Here is a 15,473-nt window from a genome sequence, read left to right on the forward strand (position 1 = left end):
CGTAACTGGCGTTGATATAGCCATTTGCTCCCGCCTCTTTTAAACATACCCGATTGCTGTCATCTGTGGAGAGAACCGCGGGTAGGGTTAGTAGACAAATAAACCGAGCGTTATAATATCGGACGATTGACACATAGTGACATATGAGTATGAATTATAGCCTACCTATTGTAACTAGAAGTGTTTAGTTGAGAAATCGCTGATATACATCGCCAGCCGGTCATGGAAATGTAATTGGGGTTATAGGTATTAACTAAGAAAAGCCCAATATCTAAAATGCTCTAAAAGATCAGGTTGCAATTATTACCTATGTTGTTTCTCTAGGTTGCGTTGCCTCCACATCCTTCCGGCAAATTATATTTACATGTATTCTAATTGATAGATTACTGCTATGGAATGTGACACTGTAAATACAACCAATACAGAGAATATCAAACTCACATGGAATAATGGTCTTGTACCGGTTTTTCTTCGCAACTTGATCACTTGAAGCAGACGTCCACGTACAACCTATTTTGTCAACTTCTTGCTTCAGTTTCTAAAATATTGAATGTGCTGAGCATGCGTAATATCAATCTCTAATTTATATATAATAGGTCTGTTATGTCAGTCGTTAATGATGATGTTGATGATATCGTATACATTGTCGGAATGGCTCTAGTACAACTTAACTCCGGCCGCACCTATAAAATGAGTTGTCTTCGCTCCGACACGATGGATGATAGGCTATATGTGCAGAATGAACGGAGATTTGTAGCTACATTTTCGAATCTACTCCAATCAAATATTATCTTTCGCAAAGCAATCGGAACGTTTCAACCTTATCAGAAACGACCACCTCATCCAATGTCAATGCTTTCCTTGCTGGATAGTATTTTCCTTTCCATTTTCGAGGTCATTATATGAGACTTGACTATACCGTCATTGCGACTTCGATTAGGAACCACAAAATTCACATACGCAAAATTTGCGTAAAAAGTATCGTTTATGTGGAACTAGCAGAGGCTCTAAGCCAGTGGTTCTCAACCTTTTTTTAGACATGCCCCCCTTTATGATAGTGAAAAATTTCGCGCGCCCCCCTCCTTATCGTCGCATCACGAAATCCAACCGGTGTGCTAGTAACCCTAGGCTTATCATATTTTGGAAATCAATAAAGAGGACACTTTTTCAGAAATTTGCAACTTGCAAAACCGGAGTGAAATTCTTAAAAATCGGTTAATCTTTCCCACTTTGTGATCGGTTGACTAAAAAAAAAAAAAAAAAAAAGGTCATCTTTTAGCTCAGAGCGACTTTCACCGTTTTTCACTACGAAATATCCGCCGGAGCGTCACTTCTGTGCTAATTTGCGGCATATCAGTCGCATTTTGCTCTAAATCTGACATAAATTTCAAAAAAGAGGAAAAAATCTCATAAAAGAGGACAAAAGGGCGTCCTCCGAGGACACTTTCTAAAAAGTCAAAAAAGAGGACAAATCCTCTTAAAAGAGGACGTATGGTAAGCCTAAGTAACCCTAACAGATTGTTTGATGGCATAGAAGGTTATGACTGTTGATGAGAGAATGAGAGATCTATCTATAGAGAAACTTTTTTCCAGTTGACCGCTTCTTCGCGCCCCCTTCAGATGCTTTCACGCCCCCTGGTTGAGAATCACTGCTCTAAGCAGTTAATCATGTGTGTGTCATACATGCTGCTACCTTTTTTCACAGGTAGGTATTTTTCTACCTTATTTCACAGGTAGGTATTTTTCTACCTTATCTTTCTACCTTACACCTCTATCCGACCAACCCATCCTATTATGGCATACGCATATCCTCGTCAAACAGCAACATACATATATAATGCATCACATGTTGACATGACATTGGATTTATTATTTACAATTCAAGACGTCATTAGTCAGTCGAAAGATTTTATTTGGTGGTGCATTGCACGGAGTTTCTTCTTCACAGCATTGGTGATGTGCACACCAGGCAAATGTTCCAGAATCACTGACAAGAACGTCAGGGAATTTTTAATTTTGGGTGAGAACTCCATATCGAAGATCCATTGAATGGATAACATCACTGCCAATGCCTCTTGAAAGTTATGGATGTTGTGCACCTGCTCCCCATCAAAACAGACTTTCCACTCTTGCTTTTCAGTGTTGAAGCAGATGATAGGGTATCCAGACTTTGGTGTCTGTTAGTATGTGAAAAAGAATCAGGTCAAATACACACACACGTTCTATAGATCAGTTCTCAGTCACCATATCTATATTTAGCGTAGTAATGCGGATTTGACAAACAGATGCCGTCGGTAATAAAATTCTAATCTCATTGCTGAAATTTTTGTTAATTTAAATCTAATCCAATTTCCTTGCGAATCAAATTTGGCAAACATTGTATAACTCTATTCGACTAGAATAGTTGTCCGCATTGGTAACATATAATATTGATAAGTATTCATACCTTCTCGTCAACCAGTAAAAAATGTGAATATGCTTCATTAAAAATGGTGGGTAAAGCAGCCATCCAGCCAAGATCTTTAGATTCTGTACAAAATTAAGTGAAGATGAAGGAATAGTGATGAAGGATACCGATGAAGGATACCGATGAAGGAATAGTGATATTGGGCACAGTAGAATCAGAATGGCTTACTGTGAACAGCAACAGCAATATGTTTAAACTGAAATCAATTTCGGCATTTCGAAATGGTTTACTAAACGTACCTTTTACGATGCGTATCCCAATCAGCATTCCTAGGAATCTTCAACGATCGTGCCCACTTTCTTCAAGCACAAGCTTCGCTCCACCCTTTGCTCAAATCTCTATAATGGCCAGACGACGATACGCCACTCTAACGATTTCAAAATAAGTGGTATTCATCCGCTGACATGCCACCAATAATATTTACAGGCCACTGCGTTATAATGTTTGATTTAGGTCGTTTTTTTTACAGAAACATTTATCATTACATCTAGTCCCTTTCTTTCCCATCTAATTGCGTATAAATTGATATTTATTCCATGTGATGTCACTACTTACCGTACTGACGTAACCAGACGCTGCTTGTGATGTCACAGTGATGCATTGGTTGTTTACTACGAATCTCAGAAAAATCAGTAACGCGTAACGGTAACCTAATGCTTCGTAAATGATCTAATAGATATAGTCGGCTAGAGAATGCTTTTATCTTGCACGACTCAACGGGACAATTCCATTCCATAATCATAAACCGAGCAACTATCGCCCAACACCACCAACTGCAGCGACTGCAACTCTTCAAAGACTATAGATCGATATCTGTGCATGGGCCACGTGCAGAGGTGGCCACAGTCCGGAGTCGGAGCCGGAGTCGGAGCAGTATATATGCACTGCATGCGAAGAGTAAAAGAATGATGATATAAAAGGACATGCAGGTGATAAAAAAATTGGATCGATATGTCAGGTAGGGCTGGGCAAAATCGAGTACCTGAGTGATTCGATTCTGAATCACGTAACATGCTTCGAGTCGAGTCGAGTAATCGAGTATCACTCATTATGACGTCACAAAAGACTGTACTATGTCGAAGTTCAAATATGTACCTTTTATGCCATCGCAAAGAACATAATGGCTGTTATCCGTCACATTAAAGATACTTTGGTATTTTTCGACCATACCGATTTCATTACACTTCTTGACAATGTTTTGCGATGATCATGACTTCGGAAATATGTTTTTCCAGTATCGTTCGTAGCTTTGTACTATGTCTGGTATGCTGCGACACGGCCAATCAAGGTTTCAAGGCTTTCTCGGTGGAAAATAGTGTCAAAACTAGAATTCTCGTTGATAAATTAACTGTCAGTTGCGAAAAGCGTATAATTTCAGTACTCGACAAAATCGTATTTTACTACTCGAATCATTGTGCCCAGCAGCCTTAATGTCAGGTCGGGTGTCCGGACAATACCGAGAAAACCATTACCGAGAATGCCATTACCGAGAATGGACACCACCGAGAATGGACATTACCGAGAATGGACACCACCGAGAATGGACATTACCTAGAATGGACACCACCGATAATGGACATTACCGAGAATGCAATATATGCAATACAGGCATGTTATGCATATGCACAGGTCGTGCCGTGAGTGCATCACGGCGTTGCCACATTCGGTATCGATGCTCAGGTATAAATTTCTCGACAACGTCAGTCCCAGTAATCTATATTCTTGACATTGACCATTCTCGGTAATGTCCATTCTCGGTGGTGTCCATTCTCGGTAATGACCATTCTCGGTAATGTCCGTTCTCGGTAATATCCATTCTCGGTAATGGCATTCTCGGTAATGTCCATTCTCGGTAATGGTTTTCTCGGTATTGGTATAGAACCGTCAGGTCGATGGTCCGGTAATCTTGATCTGACTATGGTATTGATTCAGTAGAAATTGTATGTATTTTGACTGGAATATGCATGATAACTATCGGAGCTATTATGCGCGATGCAGTTTTTTAAATATATATTCCACCTCCCAAAACCCTCCTATAAAGTACTGTATCGTATATATCACTTTATAGGAGGGTTTTGGGAGGTGGAATATGTATTTCTGGAGGTAGGAAAATGTATTATACCTTCTTGACAGGTTTATGGCATAATCTACCTCTCGTAAAAGGAAGGATTATAGTTTCTTCCTCCATTTTTGCCAAAAACCCACCTTTATTTTTTACAGTGTGGAATGAATCTCGAGCTACATGCTGGGCTGCAAATAAAAAGCATTTACGAGGAACCAATTATTTTAGATAGGTTTGCTGTAAAGATATACTTTGCGAACTCATCCGGAAGTCGCTCGTTGAATTCGAATTCATAACGAAGGTCTGCCTGGTTTTTAAATAGAAGGATGCATAATGCATATACAACTTCAAAGGCGCTAATAGTAGGCATTGATCCGAGTAGAATGGTTGTTGATCTGCGATATATTAAAATAAAACATGTTGAACCTTTTTGGCTATTTCGGCGAATTTTACTGTTCACAACGTTCTTTTATAAGATCAAACATTATTTCTCGTCAACAGAGATAAGTTTCCCTATATCTTTTATGTATTATTTGAGTTATTAAGAGTCTGTCACGTAGTAGGCTACTTAACATTGACTATTCACTATGAGAAGGGCCATTCCTAAGTTAGACAACAAAAGTTGGAACCACCACATTGCCAAATCTTCTGAAATTTGGCACATGTATAGATGAGTTAATTTCGAACACAATAAAAACTCCGGGTCGAAATTTACGTCAGTTTGAAAATTTGACGATTTCCTACTCATATCAGCTCTGCATTATTGCTTTACTATACTAGTTTACGACAACGTAAGCTGTAAGCTTCGATCACTTCGTTTGCGTTCAATTTATTTGTGAGAGAACAATGGAGGCTAAGTAAAAGGTACAATCATTGAATGATTGGTTGCTCTCATCGGTTACACGAGCGTTTCGCGTACAATCCGAAACATGCAAGATACAATTATTTTTATCAACATCGATTGCTTGATTACTCGAAATTGACTCGACAATTTTGCTCCGAGTCACGAGTCGATCCACATTTTTGATACGCCGAGTCAAGTCAAGTCAAGTCATTTTAGCAAAGTGACTCTAGTCAAGTCAAGTCATACGAAACAGGTTACTCGAGTCTGACTTGAGTCACGGCATGGCATTTAATACAACATGGGAATATAGACCAATAGACTAGCTACTCATAAAACCAAGTGGCAGGCAAATCTCAACTGTACTCCAAGATCTGTGTACACCTTTCCGAATTTTACATTTATAGATCTGAATGCTGCAGAGTTGAAATGAGCAGAAAATCGTCGAATTTTCAAAATGACGTAACGTTTAAACCCGGAGTTCAATTTTCCTCAAATAAACTTTGTTTTGTTTAAAATCAACTCATTCATGCCTGCACCAAATTTCAGAAGATTTGCGAATGTGGTGGTTCCAACTTTCGTTGTCAAGGTTGGGAATGGCCCAGAAGCATTCTCGATGACATATATATAAACACCCCCACCTATATATCGTATATTCAGCAGTTTGGAAATGACATGGATTGCAGCAGAGGTCACAAACGCGGTGTCCGCGGGCTATCCCGCGAGAACGAAAGTAATCTCCGGCGGTCGCAGTGTAGCAACTATTCAATTGAGAGATTTGAAAATCGAATATAATAGTGGTTTAATGTGAACCCAGCTGAATATGGGTCAGCCGACCCTAAGGAACCAACCAACGGAGTTTTCGATCTGAGCGTTGCTCGACTTCGACCAAGCGGAGGCTTAACAGATATTCAGTTAATATCCTTGAGTGTCGACGAGGATATTGCTACTTCGGCGCGCAGTGCGGCAACACAACTGAGCCCGGAATCGCTGGTGTCAGTTCTAATGTGTGAGATTTGTTTATCTTTGTCGTAACCTCTCCCCAGTGCTTTCAATGTGTTAGTCAGGCTCTAAGATCTAGGCTGGAAGTGAATAAATCCAACTGAGCACGGGTAAACCGCGGGAGTAACTAGTAGCCCGTCACGTTAATCAGTAGCCAATAAGTAGCTATTGGCTTAAAATGGTTGGTGACACCTTGGCTACAGTATGACAAGTTTGTCGACATATTGCCAACATGAATACTCATGTGAGTTAATAACTCCAATCTAACTATTCGAACTGAATATATTTGGCGACCTGAAAGTGAATCGACATAGATAAATTGTACACGAAATGACTTTACTGTCACTTTAAATTTGCAGAACTCAACTTTTGAAATGACCTGTCTTGACTCGACTATCAACTCTGGTCGCTACTGCTTATTTGGTTAATGATGTAATTTTGTCCAGTAGATTTTCGGTTGACGTGATGTAACGCGGAACAAAAAATCAGGTATGAAAGAGAGGGAGCTTCTCGCCGTGACAAAAGATCGAGGTTTTTTCTGTATTCTATTTTCACTCTACAAACGAAAATCTTTTGTAAAATCTTTTTATATGAGGAGATACATTTATCGGGTTTGTTGATTGCATCTGTCAATAACTAGGCTACATTTTAACGGTAACTTCGTTAGACAACTTCAAAATCCTTTTACCATAAATTGTTCTTGGAAACGCATGCCATCATTTGCCGCCAGTTGCATATAGTGCTCCTTTAGACTCGCCAAAGGAATGGCTGTGTCGCTAACGGTTTCGTATAGTGCTGCAAATTGACGTAGCGATAAAAGTCATATTTTCATAGAAATGTGGTAGTTTACTTTCATTAGCGGGCTCGGCCAACTCAGTCGTTTCGTAATCAGGATTCTGTTCGTACGTTTTTTTGGATGCATTTCTAGACGTAAGGCTGATATCAATGACCATTTCGGACATTTGTGTTGGATAGTAAAACTGACCTTTGGCGACGAATGCACACGAATAATATCACAGCGATTATTAAAAGTGGAATCAGAACGCAAGCAGCAACCCACACCAAACCTAGAAAAGAAAAATACGTGCTATTACATGCAAAAAGAGGCATTGATATTGTTTATTTCTGACTTGCCTTGGATGAACACAGGTAAATCCTGCAATGTTTTATATTTTCGACTATAGGTTATGATTACTTCGCCATCACTGCCCGGGGTTGTGGTCAAGAGAAGTACTCTGAAAAAAAAAATCCGTTACGCACTCGTGTAAACTGGACAATAGTGTTTATAGAAATTATGCGTAACGATAGCTTGGGAAAATTAGTGGCATATTGGTTTACGAAATTCATGTGCCGAAAATTACTTTATTTCTGGACTTGCTAATTTTTATGCGAAACATATGGGTATGTACAATGTGTCGGCCTATATATTAAAGCTGTTCTTTGCGAATAATTAGGGATATGGTAAAGGATCTAACGTCCACTGAAATAATGTTTTGATCTACTGACGTTTGGAAATTTGGTATTACAGAGCTCAGTCGTCTCTGTGGGTGCATAATAGTAATCCAACACAATGTTTGGACGTTACGGGACAATGCTAGCCGAAATTTAGTAGCATAAGTCATAAAGATTGGGAAACTTAATAGAATTTTTCCGAATGACACCATGGTAATGGTAAGAAAACCAGCATAGAAACTTGATATTCCTTTTTAGTCTAAGGCAGGGTTTTTCAACTTCCCTTGTATAGCGGGCCGCATGTTACAGCAAAAGACATTGCGGGCCGCAGAACATTATTACCGTGTATTTGTGGGCTTCTAATAAATTTAGGCTACTGTGTAGCCTATTTACCAGTCCCATACAAGCCGGTATATGCACATTCAAACCCTTCCACCGGTGAACCGAACTCTCTGTTTCAATCCGTGAGCGATCAAGTAGGCCTATAAAATTACGATAACTTTTTCGTTACATAGGCCATTATAACAGTGAGCTCTCATTGATATGACAAGAAGTCTGGCATTCGGGGTCATTTATGAACAAAGCAATCATCTCTTCTCCTTTCCTTCCATGGCGGATGCCCTGAACCAAAAGTTACAGAAGTCAGATTTTTCAAGTTGATGTTTTTCACTGGTCCCCTATCCACGTTTACCCAGCCAGCATTACCTCTGCAAAGATATCCAGATTGTCCACTCTGATAAAAGGCACCCAGCTAACTAGTCATGCAATGTGTGGGGAGTCGGTGAATTCGTCCAATGCTAGGCAAAAGTAGTCTTCGTGGCAACGTGTTTCAGAACATGCGATAAAATATCGACTGATATTGCTCTTACTTTTCTGGTCACGGTTGAATCAGACAACCAATAGTTTCGAAATATGTCAGGTGATGCTGTCCTTGCTGCTAAGTTCCGGAAATAGCAAATATTTGCACAGTTTTTTTTTAAATGACAGTTTCTCTATCAGAGTTCTTGGGTTTAGCGATATTCGAAGCAATTTTGAACGATATGTATGTAACGTCGTCGGCTATTTCGACAATGCCGCGAAATATGGATTGCTGGGCTTGACACATAGTTAGCACCGCTTTTTCCACGGCCGGACGATATGCATACCTCCAGAAAAAAACTATTGTGGTATCATTTCAAGCGTCTACGCATCGTTACGACATACGAAAACGGTTTTTCGACAAATATGACACAACAGTTTTCCATTCATATCTGAGAAGGCAATTTATATTTCCTCAGAGAATTACAAGCCCAGTTTTCGCCGTTTAATTTCCCGTTCCTTGTTCTTGTTTCTGTTCAAACCATTCGCGGTGAGTGAAACACTCTACACTGTAAAAAATCTGGTAGATTTACTGGGAAATCTCTGTAAATTTTACCACGAATTACCGGTCGCAGCCAATTACTGTGCGTAGCTTGTCATTTTACATTTTGATATGTAATATTACCTTAATATAGCTGTAAAGTAAGTTACCAGAATTTCTTCGCAAAATTACAGACAGTTACTCGTTACTGCAGTTTACCGGGCTATTGGCAAAATTGATTAGCATCAAAATCGCTGCAGCCAATGTATACGTAGAACTGAATGTTACTGATATATCATTCTAGAAGTGATTTGGCCTGATTGAACCTCGTTTGCGAGACTGGGGTCTGTCATACCGAAATTGTTGGCCCTAGTATCAATTTAAGCTTAGTAGGGTACAAGAAATAACTGACAATCGTAGCTAATGTGGTATACCGTAGCCATATTATATTATAAGGCAATGGCTGTACGGCCAGTCTCGCTGGTTACATTTGTTGTCACGGATAAGGCTGATAAGTTAGAAAATTAGTTCAGGATGTATAATATTGCTCGGGGAAATTAGAAATATCAGCACCGCATGCTCAGCTGACCATTTGTTAATGGCGGACAAGGCGACCTGTAATAGGTTACATCAGGTGACTGCTTTTTCTGAGATTCGTAGTAAACAACCAACGCACAACTGTGACATCACAAGCAGCGTCTGGTTAGGTAAGTACAGTAAGTAGTGAACAACACATGGAATATATATCAATTTATACGAAATTAGATGAAAAAAAGACACTATGTGCAATGCTAAATGTTTCTGTGTGGAAAAAACGACCCAGATCAAACATTATAACGTGGCCAGTAAATATTACTGGTGTCATGTGTCAGCGGATGAATACCATTTATTTCGAAATCGTTCGAGTGTCGTCTGGCCAGTGGCCATTAGTGAGATTGGAGCAAAGGGTGGAGCGAAGCTTGTGCTTGAAGAAAGTGGACACGATCGTTGAAGATTCCTAGGAATGCTGAATGGAATACGCATCTTAAAAGGTAATACAGTACTACATAGTATTTGTTACCGTGAATATCTGACTCTGCACACCAGCCCTCGATGACTTAGATTTCATGATTGATATATTTCGTTCGCCGCATTCTCTGTTCTATTTTGGGATATTTGTCGACTTATATAGTGACCACATACTCCGCTGCGGAGGAGTTGAAACTGTTGGCTTGGTAATGTCATTTTCGGGCCATAGCATAGATATGTTTTCATCCACTGCTGGATTTGTTTGCCACACAAGCCACCTTAAATTAGGAACCTTTTGCTTCAATACAGAGATGAAGTCATGAATCTCTGCTATGTCATGTAAAAGGCGGAGCCGTCATCACACAATGTGCCAGTACCGGTACTTCAAAACATGTTATATTTTTGTCAGCCCATTTGTCTTAGTCTTTATAATGTCATGTCCACTGTCCAGGTTAGGAACTTTGCTTAATATAGCGACTTACGCATGAATTCTTTTTAGTGGAACTGCAAGATACTACACTGTAAAAAATCTGGTAAATTTACTGGGAAACCTCTGTAAATTTTGCAACGAATTACCGGTCGCCGCCAATAACTGTGCGTAGCTTGTAATTTTACATTTTGATATGTAATATTACATCAATTTAGCTGAAAAGTCAAGTTGCCAGAATTTCTTCGCAATATTACTGACAGTTACTCGTTACTGAAGTTTACCAGGCTATTGGCAACATTGATTAGCTTGAAAATCTATGCAGCCAATGTATACGTGGAACTGAATGTTACTGATATCATTCTCGTGGTGATTATTTGACCTGATTCAACCTCGTTCGCGAGATTGGCGTCTGTCATACGGAAATTGTTGGCCCTAGTACCGATCCCAGTATAGTAAATAGTAGGGTAAAAGAAACAACCGACAATCGTAGCTAATGTGATACACCATAGCCACTATACTATATTATAAGGCTATGGCTATAATGCCGGTCTCGCTGGTTACATTCGTTGTCACGGATAGGACTGATGAGTTAGAATATCAGTTTAGGATGTATAATATTGTTCGGGAAACGAGAAATATCAGCAACGCAAGCTCTGTTGACCATTTGTTAAAGGCGAGCAAGGCGACCTGTAATAGGTTACATTAGGTTAACGTTACGCGTTACTGATTTTTCTGAGATTCGGAGTAAACAACCAACGCACCACTGTGACATCACAAGGAGCGTCTGGTTTAGTAGGCACGGTAAGTAGTGCACATTCTGCACAACACATGGAAGAAATATCAATTTATACGCAATAAGATGGAAAAGAGAGGGACTATATGTAATGATGAATGTTTCTGTATGAAAAAACGACCTAAATCAAACATTATAACGAAGTGGCCAATAGATATGATTGGTGGCATGTCAGCGGATGAATACCGCTTATTTCAAAATCGTTCGAGTGTCGTATCGTCGTCTGGCCATTATTGAGATTTGAGCAAAGGGTGGAGCGAAGCTTGTTGTGCGTGAAGAAAGTGGACACGATCGTTGGAGATTCCTAGGAATGCTGAATGGGATACGCATAGTAAAAGGTATAGTACTACATAGTATTCGTTACCGTGAATATATACGACTGTGCACACCACCGGGATGACTTAGATTTCATGATTGAAATATTTCATTCGCCGCATTATTTGTTCTATTTTGGGATATTAGTCGACTTATATAGTGACCTGTGACACCACATACTCCGCCGCGGAGGAGTTGAAACTGTTGATATGTTTATGTCATTTTCGGGCCATAGCATAGAGATGTTTTCATCCACTGCTGGAGTGCTGGATTTGTTTGGCACACATGTCACCTCAAATGAGGAACCTTTTGCTTCAATACATAAGATCAGTGGTTCTCAACCTGGTGAACGCGAGAAATTGACCAATTCTGTATGAATTCTGACTAAACGTGTTTTGCAACTATTTTCAGAAGACGATTGTTGAAGATGAAACTTATTCCGTATTCAAGAAAGCTCGCCAAATGCAAACTCCAGCAGTCGCGCTCAACTTCACCGGTACGTTTAGCGTAATATCTTTGGTGTGCCAAGACTGTTCTCAGCGTCACACATGTGTGTAGTCAGTAGAATATTTGGAATCAGAAACGTGTGCTCCTCACGGAAGAAATTTTTTTATGGTACATTTGGGTGATTTCAATATATTTCCATTACCGATACGATAGACAATCCTGATCGGGGGCCAAGAAATAACAGCATGCAACAAAGTGCATGACTAATAACAATTGGCCCACACGAAGATGCATTATCATGTATAACTTGCCCTAAATTTTTAAAGCACTCCCTCCATGAACCCTACCGGTGAATCTGATCACATGGGCTGAAAAAAGATAAATATTTGACAGTAATATGTGATACTGCTACTATTACTTACGGTAGTCATTCGTGAATCTAAAAAATTTTCGCATTCCGCTCTGCGTGAAAATATGAAATCCCAGCAACTACTCATAACATTGCCACTCGCAATTTCGGTGCGTATAATAGGTCTTTGTGGAAAGTATAATAGTCCGGACCTCCGGAGTTCACCGGGAATTGATATGGACAGATTAACATAGCCTATCCCTATATTAGATGATGTGCTCTTTTTGACATGACGATAAGTGCAGGGGGCGCAATTTTTTAGGCCATCGTCAAGAGGGGCGCATGTCAAAAAAGGTTGAAAACCACTGCATTAGATCAGGTAAGTCATTAATCTCTGCTATATCATGTAAAAGGCAGAGCCGTCATCACACAATGTACCGGTAGCGGTACTTCAAAAATTGTTATATTTTTGTTCTCCTGTTTGTCTTAGTAGTCTTTATAATGTCATGTCTAGGTTAGGAACTTTGCTTAATATAGCGTCTCACGCATGAATTCTTTTTAGCGGAACTGCAAGATACTAGTTACACAGAAGGAATGAGGACGAGAAAAAGAAACCATTGGAAGTTTGGCCGATGGTGGGAGACCACTCGTGTTACTGCATGTCTCCTAAAGAAGAATTAGACTTCAAACAGCAATACGTTTCCATCGATAACCTTCTCATCGTGAATCATGAATGAATATACAGTTTGTTCCAAAGTCGTTTTGGGGTGTGAAGAAGCTTTTGCGATATTTTAGCATTGGGTTGCTTTGCGATAGGTATGGGATGTACGTGGATTTACAAGCTGGTATGTAATCCTGATTTACACAGACAGCATGTATGTAGGTAGGCGGTGAAATTACAGTCTCAGTGGCAAATATACAGGAGAAAATGTAGATTGGATACACCGGAGGTGACTGTAACATTACAGTCTGGCGTGTAAAGTGAGATTACCGGAAGAGTGTAAGTTAAATTTACATTGACTAACGGTAATGTTACATTACCACGAAATGTCTGGCTACCGTGCTTCCAAACATTTCGCGGTAAATCGAGGTTTGTTTTTTTTACAGTGTACTTACACAGAAGGAATGAGAACGAGAAAAAGAAACAATTGGAAGTTTGGCCGGTGGTGGAATTAATTCACGTTTTCTTGAGACCACTCGTGTTACTGCATGTCTTCTAAAGAAGAATTAGACCTCCAGCAGCAATATTTTTCCATCGATAACCACTTCATCGTGATATCATGAATGAATATACAGTTTGTTTCAATGTCGTTTTGGGGATGTGAAGAAAATGTTGCGATATTTTTGCATCGGGTTGCTTTGCGATAGGTATGGATGTACGTGAATTTACAAGCTGGTGTGTAGTCCTGATTTACAGGGACAGCATGTAGGTAGGTAGGCGGTAAAATGACAGTCTCGATCGCAAATGTACAGGAGAACATGTAGATTAGATATACCGGAGGTGACTGTAACATTACAGTCTGGCGTGTAAAGTGAGATTACCGGACGAGTGTAAGTTGAATTTACATTGACTAACGGTAATGTTGGATTACCACGAAATGTCTGGCTACCGTGCTTCCAAACATTTCGCGGTAAATCGAGGTTTTTATTCTTTACAGTGTAGATGTACTACGTAGCGGGATTCACGTGAACAAGAGTCCAGACGAATACCGATTCAAAACAATAACAATCTAAACTGGAGCATATATCAAGAAACCAGAACACATCAAAGGATGTGTAATCAAACGAAACAGATACGGAGCGCCAAGAGAGCGAAGCAGCTAAATTTATGAATAACAACACCGTGTCGGTAATTATTGCGTTTATAATTAAAGATGTTGCGGGACGCGGGTTGAGAACCCCCGGTCTAAGGTGTTATTTTGTCAATGCTTATTGACATGAATCTTACTTTCAAAACATAGACCAGGGGTGGGCAACATACGGCCCGCGGGCCGGATCCGGCCCGCGAAGGGATTTTGTCCGGCCCGCGGACAGTTTTCTGTCTTACATGATAATGTGGCCCGCGGCCCTAGTATTCAGAGATTCCCTACTACTTGCGTAAACGTCAAATTGTAGTGACTGTATATACACATGTATGCACACTGTGCAGTGAGCGAGGGTGGTGCTTACTCGTAAGTTAGTCAAAGCGAGAAGACTTGCATTATCGGCATTTACGATGTACTCAACCCGAATGTCATTTGTGGTAATCATGGTGTTTGTCGACTACAATGGTCATTTACACTAGGCCAATATTTCATATTTTTGATTCCGTAACCGTCGACTTGTAGCACGGCACACTTCTAGGCTTTTGTAAGACATCACTTATGCCAGGGGTCGCCAACTCGAAACGGGTCGCGGGCCACTTTGAAATTTCGTAGAGGTGGCGGGCCGCATGAATTCAATATCGAGATAAAATAGGCCACACCGTTGAACAACCACGCCATATCTCATCACCTATTGAACCAGGGTGGCCAACCTGCGGCCGTAGAAGGGAAATTTGTGAGGCCGTGGACAAGTAATTCAATTAGTACCGTATGTGTTGGCGGCCGTCAACATGCAATTTGAATTTACAAATTGAGTCTCGATTTTTTGAGAGATCCTAATTAATCTTGATAATTTCTTCGCGCTGCGCGCGATTCCATGTGACTTCGTTTATCGATTTTGATATAGTGGCGCCCTTTGCAATCATAGCCCCACAGTACAGACGTGAACAGCAGAGGAAAATGATGCGCCTCATATAGAAGTACCAACTCGGAGTCCTGTACTCCTCACTTTACGGACAATCTTGATGGTAGGTCAAGAAATAACAGGATGCAACCAAGTGACTAATTATAATTGGCTCACCCGAAGATGCATCATCATTTATATCTTGTCCTAAATTTTCGAAAAATAAAATCTACAGTTGAATCTGATGACATGGGATGAGAAA

At 40.1% G+C, this 15,473-nt stretch overlaps 1 protein-coding gene and 2 long non-coding RNA genes across 4 annotated transcripts; 2 read left to right on the plus strand and 1 right to left on the minus strand.

Moving 5' to 3' along the window:
- Positions 1 to 1,849: 1,849 nt before the first annotated feature.
- Positions 1,850 to 3,409, minus strand: LOC145436849 (uncharacterized). The gene is made up of 3 exons (XM_080314062.1): positions 2,707 to 3,409; positions 2,447 to 2,529; positions 1,850 to 2,177 (listed from the first exon to the last, which is right to left on the minus strand). Exons 1-3 carry the CDS (start codon positions 2,732 to 2,734, stop codon positions 1,896 to 1,898), a joined length of 393 nt encoding a protein of 130 aa, XP_080170188.1. The 5' UTR covers positions 2,735 to 3,409; the 3' UTR covers positions 1,850 to 1,895.
- A 5,702-nt stretch (positions 3,410 to 9,111) lies between these two features.
- LOC145436852 (uncharacterized) lies at positions 9,112 to 14,176 on the plus strand. The gene is made up of 2 exons (XR_013914441.1): positions 9,112 to 10,194; positions 13,596 to 14,176. It is a non-coding gene; the product is annotated as an uncharacterized LOC145436852 (long non-coding RNA).
- On the plus strand, positions 10,692 to 13,264 carry LOC145436851 (uncharacterized). 2 transcript variants are annotated; one of them, XR_013914439.1, is made up of 3 exons: positions 10,692 to 12,054; positions 12,121 to 12,205; positions 13,068 to 13,264. It is a non-coding gene; the product is annotated as an uncharacterized LOC145436851 (long non-coding RNA). The 2 variants fall into 2 exon arrangements; XR_013914440.1 differs by having other exon boundaries at positions 10,692 to 11,732.
- Positions 14,177 to 15,473: the final 1,297 nt, after the last annotated feature.

The sequence above is a fragment of the Botryllus schlosseri genome, chromosome 4 (assembly GCF_051294905.1).
Source record: "Botryllus schlosseri isolate E-star chromosome 4, Bs_hap1, whole genome shotgun sequence".
NCBI lineage: Eukaryota > Metazoa > Chordata > Ascidiacea > Stolidobranchia > Styelidae > Botryllus > Botryllus schlosseri.

Bases quoted from the DNA above. Each gene is read 5' to 3' on its own strand.
- LOC145436849 (XM_080314062.1), bottom strand. From the start codon at position 2,734: ATGCTGATTGGGATACGCATCGTAAAAG. The intron at 2,530-2,706 runs GTACGTTTAGTA...AATTTTGTACAG, and splicing joins TGGGATACGCATCGTAAAAG to AATCTAAAGATCTTGGCTGG. The intron at 2,178-2,446 runs GTATGAATACTT...ACATACTAACAG, and splicing joins TTTTACTGGTTGACGAGAAG to ACACCAAAGTCTGGATACCC.